The 19,894-nt window shown below is 44.2% G+C and overlaps 1 protein-coding gene across 2 annotated transcripts in view; it reads left to right on the top strand.

Moving 5' to 3' along the window:
* CDH11 (cadherin 11) overlaps nt 1–19,894 on the top strand; it is a 98,089-nt gene that overhangs the window by 59,924 nt on the left and 18,271 nt on the right. For both annotated transcript variants that reach the window (XM_077310864.1, XM_077310863.1), the window contains 4 exons: nt 10,873–11,298; nt 13,760–14,054; nt 16,099–16,218; nt 17,875–18,042. In XM_077310864.1, coding sequence (XP_077166979.1) covers nt 11,071–11,298; nt 13,760–14,054; nt 16,099–16,218; nt 17,875–18,042 — 811 coding nt within the window. In that variant the 5' untranslated portion in view covers nt 10,873–11,070. The remainder of the gene's footprint in view (nt 1–10,872; nt 11,299–13,759; nt 14,055–16,098; nt 16,219–17,874; nt 18,043–19,894) is intronic.

Genomic DNA, 19,894 nt, shown 5'->3' with positions numbered 1-19,894 from the left:
GCTCACCAGATTCGAAGTCCGTGCTCCTAGCCAAGTTGGTTCTTTCTTTCCCAGGACTTTTGACCATGCAGAGCCAATGATCTTCAGTATCATCATTTCAGTCAAAGGGGATCCTTGCTCAGGTTTTTGACTAGTGGGAAAGCTGGTCGGATTCAACCCACAGCAATCAACGTAAGATAAATAACAGTGTGACCCCTATGAAGAATGACTAAGTCTGCTGAAATCCTGGATAAGGAAGCTGGATATAGTGATAGCAAATAGTCCGTCCTAGTAAATACTGACTGATGAGATTTAGAAGACTTTGTTGACTTTTGTGAATCCCATGTCTGGCCAAGGCCTTTTCTGCCCCTAGCAACCTATTTACTCCCACTTGGATTCTGACCTTTCATTTCTGTCTTGCATCCTGGGCTTGCCAGGCTCCTTTAGTTGAGTGCAAAACGTGGAATAATGCAGGTCTTGATGGAGGGCTGGGGAGAAAATGAAGGAGTTCTGCTAGCACAATCTGAGGAAATGGGTTTCAGTGGAAAATACTTGGCGTGATTCCCAGCGATGTACCCAGCATGGTTGCCATTTCTCTCCAGTTACATTTGGTGGTATTGAACCTCAGAGATGTGGCCACCACAATAGGAAGCTCATACTAACCAGTAACTAAGCCAAAGAGAGAGCTGCAATACTAAAAAAGGAAGCAAAACTTGCACATGGAGGATAATGCACTTTCAATGTCCTTTTGAAGTTGGATTTTCCTGTGCAGAGCAGTAAAATCTACCTCTAAGGTGCATTGAAGGTGCATTAACCCTTGGGTGCTGAATGGGCCCAGGAAAGGTATCTCTTGTTATAAAAATGATGCTCCTTTTGCTCTACACTCATTCCATTTTGCTGCATCAAGGGTTCCATTCCACGCCGTTGTGCTAATCCCACCGCAGAGTTCTGTGAAGCCTTTATTTGTGTGGGTAGGCACACAATGTGCATTTGTATGTGGATTGTATATGTGTTTCATGCATAGTCAATACAATCTGTGCTCCGATTGTGCTTCCTGACAATGCTACCTATTCAAATGAGCATCCAATCAGCGGAGAATTTAGAAGCATCCCAAGATTTCTCACAGCCTCAGTAGACAGCTGAATGTGCTCAGCCACTCAATCTCTCTCGGCCAAGTTTCCCTCAGAGAATTGTTGTGAGGACAAAAATCATAGAAATTGTTCTGAGGGGAGAGCTATGTATGCCGCTATGCATTTCTCAGTCATGTCTAGGGTCATCAAGGTGGCCCAGGCTTGCTTTGAAAAGGGTACGAGCCCTTCACTTGAGTTTCTCTGTACCAAAGAGGGAAGACAGTGACAGTGCTGGACTCCTAAATCCACGAACAAAGACAAACACAGAAAGCTGGAAACGGAAGATAACTCCGTAGGCTACCTAAAAATAATTTCAAAATAAGAGTCGCAAAAGTCTGCAAACATCTCCTGATTACAAGTTTAACTTTGAAGGATATAAACAGTTGGCCATTTAAATTAGCCTGCTAATAAATAGATAGATAGATAGATAGATAGATAGATAGATTATTTATTTTATATATATATATATATATATATATATATATATATATATATATATATATATATATATATATATATATATATATATATATATGTATATATATATATATATATATATGTATATATATATATATATATATATGTATATATATATATATATATATATGTATATATATATATATATATATATATATATAATTAGGGTTGCCAGCCTCCAGGTGGTGACTAGAGATCTCCTGGAATTACAACTGACCCCCAGGAACCAGCAGTTGATTCACTTGGAAAAATGGATCACTTTGGAAGGCAGACTTCATGACATTATACCACACTTAGGTCCTCCCTTCCCCAAGCCATACCCTCCTTTTACTCCACTCCTAAAGTCTTCTGGTATTTTCCAATCCAGACTCTCTCTCTCTCTCTCTCTCTCTCTCTCTCTCTCTCTCTTTTTCTTCTCTCCATTCATCCATCCATCCACCTACCTACCGACACACCCACCCACCCATCCATCCACACCATAAAATGAAGAGTGGAGATTGATTCCACAGTTAATATTGACTTCCCTCTATGTAATAAAAAGCATCACTTAATATACAAATATTAAAATATGATTAATTGCTGTTTCTGGACTGTGATTTCCCCTTCAGGGCCCCATCCCCAGCTGCATACTTATATCGTAACAAGAGTAGGTACTGGAATTCAACCGGATCTGATGGTACAGGATTTTGAGGGCACAGTAAATCATGAATTTCCCCCACTTAGTTCCCAAGTTGCACAAGTACACAATTATTATTTCAAACAAACTCCTCCAAGAGCCTACTCATTATTTCAAACGACACCATCCATCACCGTGCTCTTTAATAAGCCTGCTTTGGTATGCTGGCTGTTTTCCTGTAGAATTATGCTTTTTATTTTCAAAAAGGAGATTGTCTCTGCCACGTTTATCGGAAGCACATCCCCTTGAGGCTGAAAAGGGACGTAAAACTCTCTGCTACCATTTCTCATTCCCCCAAACTTTTAGTCTAATTCTCTCCCAAGCCCATGTTCAGTCTGTTTTGTTGTCTGCATGTTTTAAAATTGTGCATGCGGTTGATACTCCGTATGGCAATTTTGCCCCCTTTGGATGAATACAAATTAAATTCAAATTGGAGAAACAGAATAAGGGAGGAGCAGCTGTTCTCTATTTCGGTTCCTTTTTATATTCTTTTATGCGGTTTCAGTTCTTTCCACTGCTGGCTTGATAGATTCCGTACCATAGCGACTGCATGTTCAGATGCATGAATAGGACTTATAAGAAGACTGACCTCAAATGAACCCTTGCGTAGCTGTAGATATACTGTAAAATCTGTATGTTTCTTTTTATCTCACCTTTCTCTCAAGGAGCTCAGATTTTCTGCTGGTGAAATAGAAGAAAGGGTTTCCTTTGGGGGAAGGGTCATAGATATAAGTCAATTGAGATAAGGGTTAGTAAGGAGAGGAACTAGATGAGGTTAAGTGAAAATCCAGTTGAACCCAACTCCTGTTCCTTCACAACTGCCCAGTGTCACCTAGAGCCATGGTCCCCAACCTTTTTATCACCGGTGACCACTCAACGCCGGGGACCACTCACCAGGGACCACTCAACGCCTTTTACTGAGGCTCGGTGGGGGGGGGGTAGTTTACTCCTCTACTCTCAACCACTGCCCTAACGCTCTCTGATCGCTATGGTAATGTTTAAACATCCCTTGAAAATAAGATACAGACACGCCACAACAATGAAGTGTGTTGTAAAGGGCTGGGGGGGGGGATGAAGTAAAGGGCCAGGGGGGGGGGAGAAGGCGTCCTTCGGGGCCCACCTCCAATTAGTCAAAGGACCACATGTGGTCCGTGGCCCCCAGGTTGGGGATCGCTAACCTAGAGAGCTTCATGGCTGATGGGGTCTTGAACCCAGGCTCCCCACTCCTACTTTCTGGTAGCTTAAATGTATCGAATATGATCATCTTTTAATATCACACATTGCATTTCAGTGATATGTTTATCAAGAACCCATCTTCTGTCCTGAACCATCCACGTAGTTCAGGATTGACCGTTCTGAAAGGCTGTGACTCTTGAGACCTTCAGAAAGGGACTTCCCTAGGAACTCCCATTTGAGATCATTTTGCTTGCGATGCCGGACACTGATCCCAAGACCTTCTGCATGTAAATCACTTGCTCCCTCACTGAGCCAAAGCCCTCTGGGTTGATAAGAAGGCACAGCTTCTGCTGAGTCAGTCAACCCTATGATGTCCACCTGACCTTGTGATGTCCGCCAGCAGCTACTCAAGGTCAGATCGGGATCTTTGCCAGTCACGCTTCCCAAGATCTTTATAAACCAGAGCCTCTAGGGATGGGATCTGGAACCTTCTGAATGTCAAGTGTGTGCTTGTTCTCAGCTGTGAGGCCCTGTGCAGTTAATCAGTTAAAAGACAGGCAATTAATCAATGCAGAATTCTTCATCCGTGAGCAGAGCCGTATCTATTCAGGAGGGTCGCTTGCGAGAGGCATCATGTGCCTGGAGAATGCAGCATTAAAACTGGCACTTATTCCGTCAGTTCAGTATACAAAATATCCAACCAGCCACAGGGGGAAAAGTGACTATGAAAAGCTATTTTTGGGAACAGCTGGGGATTACCGGGTTTAAGTGTTTATCCAGTACGAAACCAAGAGGAGATAATTTTTTAAATGCAAAGGATTAAGATTTGCATTCATAAAGTTGCACTGAATTGGATTTTTTCCCTCAAAGTGCCCCATGAGATCTTCCTTGGGGGGGGGGGGAGGAGAAGAGTATTTTTTTTTTTTAAGGTCTCTAATACTTTCAAAAAGTTTTATTTGATGTGATGAGCTCCCCTTCACCGACAGTCTTCAAGCAGCAGTTTGACAGATACTGATCCTGAATGCTTTAGGCTGATCCTGCACTGAGCAGGGGATTGGACTAGATGGCCTGTACGGCCCCTTACAACTCTATGATTCTATGAAACACTTCAAACCCGTGAAGGTCTAAGGTAGTAACAAGGACCCTGTTGAAGATGTAGGGTTGTGAATTCCAGGTTATGTAATTGTAGAAGATTTGGAGGTTGGAGCCTGAGGAAAGGTAGATTTGAGGAAAGGAAGGACTTTAAGATGGCGTAATGCCACAGAGGCCACTGGCCAAAACAGCAGTCATTTTCTCCTTGGGAACTGGTTTTGGTAGCCTGGAGATAAGTTGAAATTCTGAAGGTCTCCATACTTCACTTAGAGATTGGCCAACCCTATGGGGATGTCATGAAAGGTGGTTACGAGCAATGGCCTCTACTCCGGAGAACCATGTTTGATTCCACATTCTTCCACATGCAGCCAGCTATGCAACCTTGGGCTAGTCACAATTCTCAAAGCTTTCAGCTCTACCTATCTCACAGGGTGTCTGCTGTGAGGAGAGGAAGGGTAGTCAATTGTAAGCTGCTTTGAGACTCCTTCGGGAAGTAAAAAGTAGGGTACAAAAATACCTCAGTTCTTCTTCATAATGTGACCAAAGTATCATAGCCTCAGTTTGGTCATTTTAACTTCTAGAGAGAGATCAGGTTTAAAGAGGTCAAAGTCCCTTACCTTTCTTCTCTCTGGCCATTGCTGTTACTCCAGTATGGATCCTGACTGTGTATCTGGCAAGTTCGTTAGTGTGAGAACACCAGGAAAGCCCATTGCATAAAGGTAAAGGTAAAGGTATCCCCTGTGCAAGCACCAGGTCATGTCTGACCCTTGGGGTGACGCCCTCTAGCGTTTTCATGGCAGACTCAATACGGGGTGGTTTGCCAGTGCCTTCCCCAGTCATTACCATTTACCCCCCAGCAAGCTGGGTACTCATTTTACCGACTTCGGAAGGATGCATAGCCCATGATAAAAGAAAGGTGGGATATATGAATGTAATAAAGTTAAAAACACACGGGGATGTTTGGGCTCGTTACGCATACTTCATTTGGCTTCCCAGTTGCGGCTAGCACTTCATTCTGGAGCTGTTTTTCTATTTCTCACCCTTGCTGTTTCAAGTTGAAAATCTGCATTTTAATTTAACTTCTGCAATCATACCTACGATTCTTTATTTTCACACCATTTCCTGTTTCCTTAGAGTGCCCCCCGCCCATAATAATGTATGCCACTTACAATATTATTTGTGCATCACTAAACAAGGATTGCAAGTTGCATCTGTGGAGAATGTGCATCCAAACTGGGTAACTTAAACAAATAACCCCAAAGTGATATCACAGCATTGCCGTTTCTGACGTAATCGGAAATGATGCCAAGACATCTAGGAGATCAGCTTGAAGTTCTGGTGGTGGGACCTCAACAGCCTTATCCTTGAGATTCAGTTGACCAGATTGTCCCAGTTTTGGAGGGACATCTGGGGCCACCTGGCAAATTGTACTTATGTTGAAATTAAATATATATATATATATACTACAATACTATTTTTGCGTTCTATGAAATTTTTTGTTGCTCCATATAGACCAAAATTTTAATTAAGAACCCCCCTGGTCAATGGTGTCCCACCATTGTTAAAATCTGGTCACTGTACTCGAGATTGGCCTCAGGAGCTGATGGGTGGAGGTCTTAGCTGGCTGCTAGTATATGGGTCCCCTTGACTTCCCTACCCTCCCTCAAGTGATGTTCTTGGTTTCTCAGTTGTATGAACTCAGATTCCAAGTATGTTTTTATGGACCACCCAGCAGGATAGTGGTGACACCATCCTACTTCAAAGTTATGCAAATACTTCTCCACGGGGGGCCATTTCCGGTCAAAGAAAGTGTGGAGGGAAGGTAGGAGCCCTCTCTTCCCTTCATATCACTGCTGTGAGACAAACAGGCTTGAAAAGAGACCTTTCCTGAAACTTCTGTGTCACTAAGGTGAAAACCAGTTGGGTGAATGCAACATGCACTGTGGGTTGGCCCTCAGTCATGCCCAATAGGAACATGATTACGCTTTGATAATATCTATGGGGAAAGTGGGATATAAATATAAAAACAATGTTGTAGGTGGACATCTTTGGCGCCATGATATTAATGCAGTCAGGCTGAGGCAGAATCGAGTTGACAAACATTCTTAAGCTCGCTGCAAAATGCGAGACGGTTAATAACTATGCTGATTGAAGCCCTGGTTTTTGCTTTGCCTCATACAAAATCTCAGCAGGGGGGAAAGCTTACTTAAACACCTTTTCACAATCTTTCTCTGAAACAGAAGGGAGGAACAAAGGTGTGCATTTATGCCAAAGGATTGTAGGTTGATCTGGATAGTATAAATCATCCAGGCAGTGCTAAATATTTGTCAGTTCCCATAAGGAACTATCCTCTTCATTCATTTACACCTACTTTTCATTAAACCACTAACTGCATTACTTTTTAAAAAATCAAGTTCCCTTTTGACTCCAGGTGTCCCAGTCAATAATAAAATAATTCTTGTAAATAAACGAATCTAGATTCATTAAATAATATAACTGAACTCAGAAACGAACTGGAAACACGTGCTGTTATCATCCAAATGGGGACTATGCAGAGGTCACACAGTCCAGCACCAATTCAACAACAGATAGCCATAACTGTACATCAGAGGGCATTCAGAGTTATCTTCCAGGCCAACCCTTAGCAGCTCATGTTACAGTAGTCAAGCTGGAAATCATTAGACTCTTGATCAGTGTTGCACCTGGGGCTGCCAGCCTCCAGGTGTGACCTGGGGATCTCTCAGAATTACAGCTCATCTTCAGACAATGGACAATATATCCCCAGAGAAAATGAGTGCTTTGGAGTCATTGAACCCTATTGCAGGGGTAGTCAACCTGTGGTCCTCCAGATGTTCATGGACTACAATTCCCATGAGCCCCTGCCAGCAGGGGCTCATGGGAATTGTAGTCCATGAACATCTGGAGGACCACAGGTTGACTACCCCTGCCCTATTGCAGTCTATGTCATCTCCAAGCTTTTCCCAAACCAGATTTGGCAGGCCTACTTTCCATCCCACATCAATGCCCAGGGAAGACCTGGGAATGGTCACAATCCATACTCCCCTATTGTCTAACTGCAGACGAGGTGCCATGGCTACTTTCTCAGTGTTGCCTTCCCTATCCCCTTCTCTGTATCCCTACACGTCTCTGAATTAGGCCATCCATCATAATGTCATTATGTAGCCGACTTTTGAAATCTGTCCTGTTAAATATGCATCTCTGGGGAACGGCTGCTTTTTAAATGTATCATGCAGAAGTGCCAGTTAGACAAACCCAAGGTTTTGTTTAATCTTCAGCGCATGGTGTTTGAAGTTAAGGCACTCACTGGAGATCTGTTTACTCCTTTCGGGGCTCTCTCTCTGTCGTGTAGAGAGCATGCTTGAATACTGCAAGGTAGAGATAACTTCCTGGATGGGAGTCATCACTAATCCCCACCCCACCCCACCCTTGGTGATTCATTTGTTAGCATTTTCCCCAAGGAAATTTAAAGTGTGTGTGTGTGGAGGGAGGGGGAAAGTTAGAAAAGAGGGGAACAAAATGTAGGTTTAGTTATGGAGAGTCTCACGTTTTGCTTTCCGAAAGAGGTGAGCCTTGTGGTGACTCCCCCACCCCCACAAGGTGATTCTTGAGAGACTGTCTGAGACCCCCCTGGTAGGGTTGCTAATTATGGGTTGAGAAATTCCTGGAGAATTGGTGATGGAATTTGGAAAGGGCAGGACTGGGGAGGTGAGGGAGTTCAGAAGAAGAAGAGAAGAGGAGTTGGTTCTTATATGCCGTTTTTCCCTACCCGAAGGAGGCTCAAAGCAGCTTACAGTTGCCTTCCCATTCCTCTCCCCACAACAGACACCCTGTGGGGTGGGTGAGGCTGAGAGAGCCCTGATATCACTGCCCGGTCAGAACAGTTTTATCAGTGCCGTGGCGAGCCCAAGGTCACCCAGCTGGTTGCATGTGGGGGAGCGCAGAATTGAACCTGGCATGCCAGATTAGAAGTCCGCACTCCTAACCACTACACCAAACTGGCTTAGGAGGAATGTGGTATGTAGATAGACTCCGCTCTCCAAAGCTGCCATTTTCTTCAGGGAAAATGATCTGTGTAGTCTGGGGTTGGGTCATAACAGAGGAAGATTTTGTTAAGAGTGTGAGGATTTTATCTTGACATTTTATAGGTTCATATTTTTTGATATTTAGGCTTAAAAGTCCACCCTGAGCTCCCAGGGTTAAAATACATGCCATTTATTTGTGATACATTCACTTCCACTGGAACTTCTCTTTATCATACTTTCTGCTACATCCAGCTTCTATAAGAGAGGCTATAATTTGGCCAGAGTTCTGATAGTTTGCCTAATTTAAGGATCATTTTAACTGACTCTGCAATCCAATATAACGGCTGGTTTCAGAAAATGGCCACTTTAGACATTCATTTTCCATCCATCCATGAACCAGCCTGGAAACATCATGGCTCCATTACTTGGAGGCAACTGAATTTTGCAAACACGCCCTTTTGATGTGAAAATTTCAGTTTCTGACAGTCATTAGCCACTAAGCATCGTTCCACCCAGGGGCTGATCCAGATGAATTGAATAGTTCTTGCTGAGCTATTAATGTTTGCTGCTCTTGGCGCTCATTTCACGTGAATAGATCCCAAGCGCTTACGGCTAAGGCATAGCCAATTCAGAATGACCCCCATGTTCTTTGCTTCCATTGCCGGTATGTAGTGGTAAAATTTTACTGTGTGGAAAACTGGTTAGCTGGGGGTAGGGGTGGGGGAAGGAGGAAGACTCCTAGTTGAGGTCTTACACATGTCTTTCCTTCCTCCAGTTTGAGTTGATCTCTGTTTAGTAGTGGGGTGCGCTAAAAGGAAGTGCTGGGGGTACTGTTGTCATGCTAACAAATGTGAATCCAGCAACATTTTCTTTATAAAAAGAAAGTACCGGCCCATCCTCTCCTCTATGCAGGGATTTTTTTGAAATTGAGATTGAAGGCAATCACCACATTAAACCCTAATTAGTGAATTAAGGGTAATAGCTTGGATGTGTGGTTAATGCTTTGTGTTTAGTTCTTCATGCCTGAGCAGCTGATTGTAAACACGTTCATATATCTTCTTGTCTTTTTTATTATTCTGAAGACGGCCTTGGTAATTAGATCATAATCCAAGAAAGAAAGTTACATTACATTTTACAGGGAATATTTGCAGATTTTGTCTTACCTATTGTCAATAGCATCATTTGAAATTAATGGACAGCGACAGATCAGAATACCTTTATTGGCATAGTTACTAGGTTCAATAGTAAGTACTCCAGGCAAAGCTGGTTATATAGCAACATGAAAACTTTCCTGTTTTCAATAATCTATGAGACTCCACCACTATGACCATGATGCCCCTTTATGGGCTCTTTTCTAACATGCCTCCCTCCCACTCTTTTGACCCCATCAAATTGAGTGCATGAAGTTGCCTTATTACTGAGCCAGATCATTGGTCCATGGAGATTGGTACTGCCCACAATGACTGGCAATGGTTCTTCAGGGTCTCGAGTAGATGACTTTTTGCATTACTACCTACCTGATCCCATCAAGCAGAGAGGCCAGGAATGGAGTTTGGGATTTTCTGCATGCAGAACAGGCGCTCTGTCTGTGAGCCGGTTGAATTTAATGGAAGAATTTAATGTAAGGTGTGCAGGAACAAGCCAAGTGTCACTCTAATTTACCATTAATTTCCCTCTATGCTACCTATCTAACTGCTTTCAAAGTGTCCATCAGCAAGGGGCAGGATACTAGCTCTCGCCTGCTGTTGTTCTCAGCAGTGTTCAGAAGTACACTGCCTCTACTAGACTTCCTTGCCTGTCTGGTGAGATGCAGCCTCCACCAGTGGCCAAAGAAAGGGTGAGGGGAGAAAAACATGGCAACTCTGTCAGCATCTCCAGCCTCCAAGGGACCTCCAGGAATTACAACTAATCTCACGTTCCCTGAGAGAATGTGGCTACTTTGAAGGCTTGAATTTCTGGCAGTATACGATGGGGTCCCACTCTTCACCAAACTCCAGGCTCTACCTCCAAAATCCCCAAGACTTTGCCAATTTGGATCTTTCATCTGGGACTAAGTTGTAATACCGTGAGATCTTGATGTCTTAAATGGACTTTGGTAACCCTACGTGAGAATCCTCAAATTGCAATCTGTAGTGGAGGCTAGATTCTATGGCATTATACCTGGCTCATGTGCTTCCTCTCCCCAAACCTTTTCCAAGTCAGAGCTCGGAACCCTAATTTGATTGTTGCCCATATCATTTGCTTAAACTGGATGGTAGAGAGATACTAACTTTCTTCTCCGATTTCTCTTTTTCTGTAGGAATTAATTTGGGAATCTGGATGGAAATGAAGTGATGCACTGAAAGAGCAGGGACATCTTGCTTATGGAAAACGACATCTGAAATCACCAGAGGATTATCCGGTTCCTTTGTTTTGTTTTGTTTTTTGGACTCCTGTGGGGCCCTGCAAAGAAGGGCTAGATCTGGGGATACTCTTGGTGCCTGTACCTTAACCAAAAATGAAGGAGGACCACTGTTTACATGCTGCCCTTCTCTGCCTGGGGATGCTGAGCTACACCCTGGCCATGGCAATGGAAAGATTGGATTCTTCAAGGCCGTCGCTCCATGGACACCATGAAAAGGGAAAAGAAGGGCAAGTTCTCCACCGTTCTAAAAGAGGATGGGTTTGGAATCAATTCTTTGTAATAGAGGAATACACAGGACCAGATCCTGTACTGGTGGGCAGGGTAAGAAACCATTGATGGTATTTGAATTTGATCTTTCTTGGATTATTCCCCATGAGCGGCCTGAAAATATAGACTTAGATATAGGGGGTCTCAAGTTTTGCTTGCAGAAACTTGCTGTGACCCCCTAAAAAGTCATTCTTGAGAGACTGGAAGCCCTTGGAAATGGCATAAGTAGAATTGCTAGTTGTGGTTGCAAAATTCCTGGAGATCTGGTGATGGAACCTGGAGAGGGCAGGATTGGAGAGATGAAGGAGTATATTATTATTATTATTATTATTATTATTATTATTATTATTATTATTATTATTATTATTATTATTATTATTATTATTCACTATCTTGAAATGGCTAACAACATAAATAAAATACAACATAGGCACATTAATGCCATTTTAAAACCATGAAATTTAAATGTACACAATCAATAAACCAAGGATCAATAACCCCCCATAATCAGGAGGTAACCCGATGAACAGTGAAAAGGGGAGTAAGTATGTAGGAGGAGGCCTCCTCTACATGCATTGATTTTAGGTGCCCATAGAGACTCTGAGCTGGATGGCTCAGGCTAGCCTGATCTCATCAGATCTCATCAGCTAAGCAGGGTCGGCCCTGGTCAGTACGAGGACGGGAGGCCACCAAGGAACACCAGCATGAAAACACAGAGACAGGCAACAGCAAACCACCTGGCGTGTCTCTTGCTCTGAAACCCAACAGGATTACCATATACTGATTGAAACTTGATGGCGAAAAAGAAAAAAGATCAAGATCTCAGGGAGTCCAGCCCTCATCTGTCCTGAAATGCTCAGGGCATTCTGAAACAGTCACTTAGGAAGTGAGCACTCTGCACCTTGATCCAAGACCTGATTTGCCAGGGATGACACAGGCCGAGCCTGCAGATCACCGGCTATCTCATAAAGACCTTCCCTATACAGGAGTTCTCCCAAGGGCCATCTTCCATGACCATCAGAGCTTGCTCAGAAGCCGCCTTCTACTCTGACACATGCTAGAATCCAGGCTTAAAAACCTCTCCTCTGGGCTGCAGTTTGTGTCGTTTGACCCAGAATGCAATTTTCCAGGAAACATCAGAAAGCACCCTCAAGTGCAACTCTCCTCAAACCAATGGGCTTTAACCAGCGTAAAACAGATGTGATGGCTATGGCTCATTGAGTAGCACGCTCTCATTATTGCGTTGGCTTAAACAGGATGAAATATGAGAAAGCCAAGACGGTCCAATTTTATATGTTCCATATTCATACCCGATTCATAGAGCCAATGCCTGTAGCCTTATGAAAGCAAAGGGAGCCAAGGAAGTGGGACTCACATTTCATTTCATGCGTTAATTGCTTTAGTGCCATTCATTATTGCATCACAATGGGCATTAAGTATCGAAGAAATTGGAAATTAGTTGGAGCCCAATGGGTGGTTGCTTTGTTGCCGTTCCACAACTCACAGATCTGCTTTTTTTTTTCCTTTTTGGCAAAGCAGCTTATTAAAATAATCATGAATATAAAACCTTTCATAAAAGATATGCTGCTTTTTCTCCTCTTAATCTCAACAACTACTAATCAGTTATATACATATATCCAAGTGAGTTCTGAACTAATCCCCCATGTTCCTTATAATTCTCTCATTAGACAATTTAAAATTGCTTGCTATTCATATTGTGATAGGAAGGGCCGCTGTGGCGCAGCTGATCTGGGGCAGCCCCGTGGGGTTTTCAAGGCGGGAGATGAACAGAAGTGGTTGGTTTGCTGTTGCCTGTCCTCGCATGGACCGTTTACGCACTGGGAACTTCACTGCTCCAGCTCCCATGCAGGGCACAAATTGGGGGCGGATGAGTTGCAGTGGGCCAAATTCTTCCCCATGTCGGTGCAGGAAGAGGTGGGGCACTGGCATATGATGGCCCCAGTCAAGGGGCTTGCAAGGCAAGTGAGAAGCCAAGACGGTTTGCCATTGCCTTCCTCTACAGAATCTTCCGTGGTGGTCTCTCATACAAGTGCCGACCCTGCTGAAGTTTTGAGCTTGGGGTGTACCATGCTCCCCTCAAACTCCAGGACATACTAATGGAAAGCCAGTCAAAACTATACATGTGGTTCCGTTCCAAGACATGGGAGTGGATCCAGAATAAATTGACAATCTGTAATGATTTGCCCTTCTCACTGCGCACACCGTTCCTTGGGGTTCTTCACCCCCCAGGACCAACATTCCATGGATAACAGGGAGCTGTGGTGGGAGGGAAAGGCAGTTCCATTATACTCATGTAAAATATTGTCTGGATCCAATCTATGGTCAGTTCAGACAGGGACAAGATCTTCCGAGGCATTTTGCTATTGGGCACAAAGCCGGAATCATTCTTAGAAGCCAACTCCAATAACTATATCTCCCAAGTCAGTGACCATTAACCAGCCACGGTTACTAGTTTTTGAAGTAACAAAACACATGTGCTTTGCAATTTCCACAGCTTCATTCTGATATCGATTCTGGCGATGGGAACATTAAATATATTCTCTCAGGTGAAGGAGCAGGAATCATTTTTGTCATTGATGACAAATCAGGGAACATCCATGCAACGAAGACACTGGATCGGGAAGAAAGAGCTCAGTACACATTAACTGCCCAAGCTGTGGACCGGACTACCAACCGCCCCCTGGAACCACCTTCTGAATTCATTGTGAAAGTTCAAGATATTAACGACAACCCCCCGGAATTCTTACATGAAAACTACCATGCCAATGTACCAGAGAGATCCAACGTAGGTATGTACACAAAAATATACTGCGGATTTGATGATATAATCAGAAGGGAGGTCCAAGGATAATTCATGTGTACTTGATCCATAATTATATCAATTCCATTGCATGGATACAGTACTTCTGGGACATCTCTAGGTATTTTGCCTTGGGGATAAGCTTCTTCCACATCTATGAGTGTACACACAGGTTAGAGCCGCCATACTCTAGTTCAGGGGTAGTCAACCTGTGGTCCTCCAGATGTTCATGGACTACAATTCCCTTGAGCCCCTGCCAGCAAATTCTGGCAGGGGCTCATGGGAATTGTAATCCATGAACATCTGGAGGACCACAGGTTGACTACCCCTGCTCTAGTTCACCAAATCGAGGCAGCTTAATTTGCATACTATACAAATTCATAAGTGTACTAACCAAGGACACAAAAACGTGTGTCCTTGAAAGTTCAGAGGATTATTTTTAACCTGACAATTTACTCCTTCCGAGTTTTAATTGTGTTTTCTTCTAAGGCAATAGCAAAATCGTTCAGGCGAGAGACACAGGGAGCTTGTTCCTTATAGCTGTGTCTTCCCTTATTGGCCCTAAGCATGGGCAATTGGGATGGGCTTGTGTGTCATTAAAGGACAGGACAGAACATAATGTTGCTTATTTTGTCTTGTATGATTGAATATGCAAAAACTCAAGACTTAACCTTATTTTTTTTTAAAGGAGCTGGAATCCAGATGAGCTAATAGGCTGATCCTGCGTAGAGCAGGGGGTTGGACTAGATGGCCTGTATGGCCCCTTCCAACTCTATGATTCTATGATTCTATGTTTAGCCACCAGGTGGCATACTCATAATTCAGTCACTACACAAGAAAGCCATATGATAGGGGTGGCCAATGTGGCTCCCCAGATGTCCATGGACTATAGTTCCCACAAACCCCTGCAACAATATGTACATGCTAAGTATTATCATTGTGTTGGGGGTGGGGTATTCCTAAATAACAGAAGTATGGTGATGTGCAAATGGTGTGCATTAGAAAAGAGGAACTGTTTCTGTTTGACTAGAATCATTGAAGACAGAGCCAAGCCAGGGTTTAAACTAGATCTTTTCATGGGGACTTCCTCACCACATGCCTGAGGATATGTTTTGACCCCTATCACTTGTGAAAGACAGAAATGGAAAGACTCATGTGGAGGTGAAAACCTGATTTCCAGGACTGCCAAATTCCAGGTGGGCCCAGAAATACAGCTGATCTCCAGAGATAAGTTCCCCAGGAGAAAATGGCTGCTTTGGTTGGTGAACTCTGTGACATTATACCATTCTGATGCCCTTCCTCTCCTCAAAGCTATCCTCTTCAGGATCCATGACCAATACCTCCAGGTAGTTCCCACCCCAGAGCTGACAACCCTACTGACTTCCTACCCCACCCTTAATTTCTGTTTCCATTAAAGTTGGCCATTAAATACTGTGATACCATATAATGTTTCATAATTCACAGTGGATGATAAAATGTATGAAATTGGCTGAGTTACATAGGAACAGATTCCGAATGTTTCTTTTTCTTTTCTCTAAACCCCGTCAAAGAAATGTTCCACTTACTTTGGCAATTATCATGCATATCATTTCCAAATACTGGTAAAGGAGGTTTTGTTTTGTTTGTGGTTTTGTTTTGTTTTGTTTTGAGGGGTGGGGGGCAGAGTGCAGGAAAAATGTGTCTAAATGAATGTCCCAAATAATGATATGAAGCATTTGCCAAAGGAGAAAGAGAGAGTTTAGTGAAATAGAATTTACTGAACGGTGTACTCTGAGAAATTAATTGGTCCGAGATTTCCCATAATCCCTGGCACAGCTAGTACGTATCCTCTGGTGATTTACTACCAATACCTCTTGTAGGGTGATAGCACTTTCATTTTAATTTTCTAGTGCCTATTTACGAAATAATCTCCCATTGCTGTTGTTGTTTTTAATAATGCAAGTGGATTTTTGAAAACGTTCTCCTTGCTTCTGTTGGACTTTTTAAAAGAGAAGTAATATTGAACTTTGAACTGGTCGCCTTTCTGCCTTTAGGTACGTCAGTTATTCAGGTGACGGCCTCGGATGCCGATGACCCTACCTATGGAAACAGCGCCAAACTCGTCTACAGCATTCTGGAAGGCCAGCCGTATTTCTCGGTGGAAGCGCAAACAGGTATGGCAAACAAAGGAAAGGACTCCAGCCTTTCTGGGCAGGGAGGCTGAGTGGAGGAGACCTGCCCGGGTCTCACATAGGGTTGCCAGCTCTGGATTGGGAATTACCCTGTGACTTCGGGGGTTGGAGCCGGGTAGGATTTGAGGCAGGGAGGGACTTCAGTGGAGTATAATGCTATGGAGTCGAGCCTCCAAAGCAGCTGTTTGCTCCATGGGAACTGATTTATTTAGTCTGGAGAAAAGCTATAATTCCAAGGGATCCCCAGTTCCCTCCTGGGACTGACATCCCTATTCTCATAAGTCTTTGCCAGCAGGGGCCGCTTGTATATCTTTCCACAGGCCTCTTCTCCTTCAGCTCAAGGCTGCATCCTTGAGGTTGTCACTTGGAGGAGGGCAGGATGCTGTTCCCATTGGCTGCAGAGGAAAGGAAGTGCAGTAATGGGTTTAAACTACAAGTACAATGATATAGGCTAGATATCAGGAAAAGAAATTTCACAGTCAGAGTAGTTCCGCAGTGGAATAGGCTGCCTAAGGAGGTGGTGAGCTCCCCCTCACTGGCAGTCTTCAAGCAAAGGTTGGATGCACACTTTTATTGGATGCTTTAGGATTCTTAGGGCTGATCCTGCATAGAGCAGGGGGTTGGACTAGATGGCCTGTATGGCCCCTTCCAACTCTATGATTCTATGATTCTATGATTCTATCCCAGCCAGTCCTTATTAGAGGACCACTCCTTATTAAATACAGTACATCAGGTATTGCCTTAAAGTATCACATGTACTGCTTCTTTGATACATGGGCAGCAAGGCTTCCCTCAGAGTTGGAGGCCCCTGGGGGTCGTTGGGTTCCTGACACTAGGCAAAAGTCTTTCTCTAATGCTGTGAGCAGTCAGAACCCAGGGTCACAACAAGGTCCCTCTACTAACTCAACCATCTCTTCATGAGTGTGGCAAGCTTAGAGTCCCTCCAGAAGTAGGATTTCCCTACCACCACCTTTCTTCCATCCCTATGAGATGGATCTTTCTTCTGCCCCAACTTTCTTCCTCCACCTCACACTGCCACAAAAAATCACCTTGTGCAGGTCACACTCTCTCTGCCCAACCTACCTCACAAGGTATTGCATAAACAGATGGTGAGGAGAACACCCTGATTATTATGCTGAGTTCTTTGGAGAAAGATACTGTGGACTGCCAGGCTCCTACCAGGGACAGGAATCCTTCACCCCCAGTTCTTTCCCCTGCCCTAAATCAGCCAGCTGGTGGGAGGAGCTCTCTAGCAGTGAGGAGAGGTCTAGGCTGGTGACCCAGCAACCTCACTTCCAGACAACACCAGAAGTGATGCAATCACATTGCCGCCAACATTGGGATGCTTTAGTATTTTGCCCAAAACTCTATGGGAAGTGCAGTTTCTACCACAGAGTTTTTGTATGTATGTATGTATGTATGCATGGTGATTTGGGCTTCATTTTGAGTAGCAGAGGGTCCCCGTGAGTTATTCTCCCTGGATTTATAAATGTGTCTGGAGCACCGTCATCGTGGGGAATCTAGGCCACTGCTGACGCAAGCAAAGCGTGTGACACAGAGTGAGATTATTAGCATGGAAAGAAGGTGAAAGTATGTTTACTTAGCCTCTTTATTCCCCCTCTCCCCATATATCGGAAGGTATTATTAGAACGGCTCTTCCCAACATGGACAGAGAAGCAAAGGAAGAATACCACGTCGTCATCCAAGCGAAGGACATGGGCGGACACATGGGAGGACTCTCGGGGACGACCAAAGTGACAATTACCCTGACCGACGTCAATGATAACCCGCCCAAATTCCCACAGAGTAAGTTGCTAGCTCTCTCTAGTCAATAAGGCAGTGGAACTTTGTATCATAAGCAACACAGAGATGCCATCTGAGCTGGTGTCTCCTTCGCTGTTTGCATATCACCATGGTGGTCATTTCATCACTTTTGCCCTCCTAGCTGTAGACCCATGCCAGCTGGCATGGAGTAATGGGCAGACTGTAAGATCCTAGAATCTACCATGGAAGCTCATGGGGTGACCTTGGGCCCATCACAAACTCTCAACCTGGCCTACTTCAAAAGTTTGCTGTGCTAAAATGGAAGATGGGGAAATGATTCAACTAGGCTACCAACAGATGGACAACTCGGTGATGCAGGGCAAAGAACTCAACGCAAAGGTGCACATGCGTGTGGTTTCTTGATCACATGGTTTCTGTTAGGGAATGTCTCCCAGCTCATTAGTTTTGGGATAACAGACCTCCCAACACACAAACACACACTGTGGGGCTGAGGGAACCTCCCATTATGTGAGTTTCAGGAGCAGTAGACTTGAGGTGCAGCATACACTTTGGTTTTGAGTCAAAACCCTATGATAGAGCTTGGTCCAAAAACTTGAACATTATCACCAATGCGCTAATGTCATCTCGGTGTGGTGTCAGAATGTCAGGGACCTCCCATCCTTGCCTCCAAGTCCCCCCACTGCCAACCCACTTCCACTAAGCAACCCTACCTTAGTTGCCCTTTTCCAGTTAAACAAAAATACTTTTCTGAGATGGGGCCACCAGCAGATCAAACTAGACATTACGAACAACTCAGGGATGGTATCTGAGCGAGTATCTCTATGTTCGGCTCTCCTTCCCTCCTCCATATCGCATGGCACACCGCACCATCTGTACACAGAGGAGGAAGAGTAGGAAGCAACCCTCTCTACAGGACCCTCCTGTGCTCTAAGCAGTGCGAATACCCAGAGGAAGTGCCTCTGGTCATCAGCATTCAGAATGCAGGGAAGGAGCAGATGTGCGGACACTTCTGTGTGTCTTTGCACCATGCACGGAGGTAGGAGACAAGGCCCGCACATCCGTGCCCACTTTCCTTCCTTGTATGCTCAGTCCACTTTGCAAGGTTTCCGTTTTAATCCCTTCCCTGGGAATCTCTTGACCTGAGCCATTTTTTTTTAAAGAAAGAAACGAGCTGTCCATTTGCACCGTTACCATGGGGTATCTGATCACATGCACAAAATGCTCAGAAGGGTTAAGCCATTCGCCTGGTGACACACCGAGAGTCATTTTCAGAGGCAGGATTAAGGCACAGGAGGAGGTTCCTGGCGATCCGCTCGGCTTTCAAAAACATCCGGGACGATGATGTTTCAAAAACATGCCCCCGCAGAGTTCAAAGGGATGTGGTCTAGACTTTTCGTGGCTATGCTGGAAAGCCCCTTAGCTGAGACAGCTGAGACTGGCCTGGATGAAAGCAATGAGACCCTACTTCAGGGAAAACATCTACTTTTAAACAAGAGAGACTTAGAAAACAACAATAACCCTGTTACTCTCCTTCTTCCCCATCTGATTGCTAAGAACTCGAGCACACTGTGAAAGGGGCAAGAGCCCTGTCAGTAAAAGCAATCTCCGTTCCGGCTTCTTTTCAAGTTCCCTGTCACAACAGTACACCACAATTACAAAACACCTTTGCGACCTGCTGTTTTAGTTTTCCTGCAGTGGATTTGCCCGTTTGGTAGGAACTTTGATTTCCCTGTTTCTTGGAATAACTTGGCTGTTGCCGTTCTCCAGAGGGAATCCTGGCATGCCAAGTACATGTGCAGCACGTCAGATGTAAAGCATGCCTGGGTATTTAATCCATCAACATAGTTAAATAGTGACTGGACAGAAGTCTGAG

This window comes from Paroedura picta, chromosome 14 (genome assembly GCF_049243985.1).
Source record: "Paroedura picta isolate Pp20150507F chromosome 14, Ppicta_v3.0, whole genome shotgun sequence".
Classification (NCBI taxonomy): Eukaryota; Metazoa; Chordata; class Lepidosauria; order Squamata; family Gekkonidae; genus Paroedura; species Paroedura picta.
This window is presented reverse-complemented; position numbering and strand designations above follow the sequence as displayed.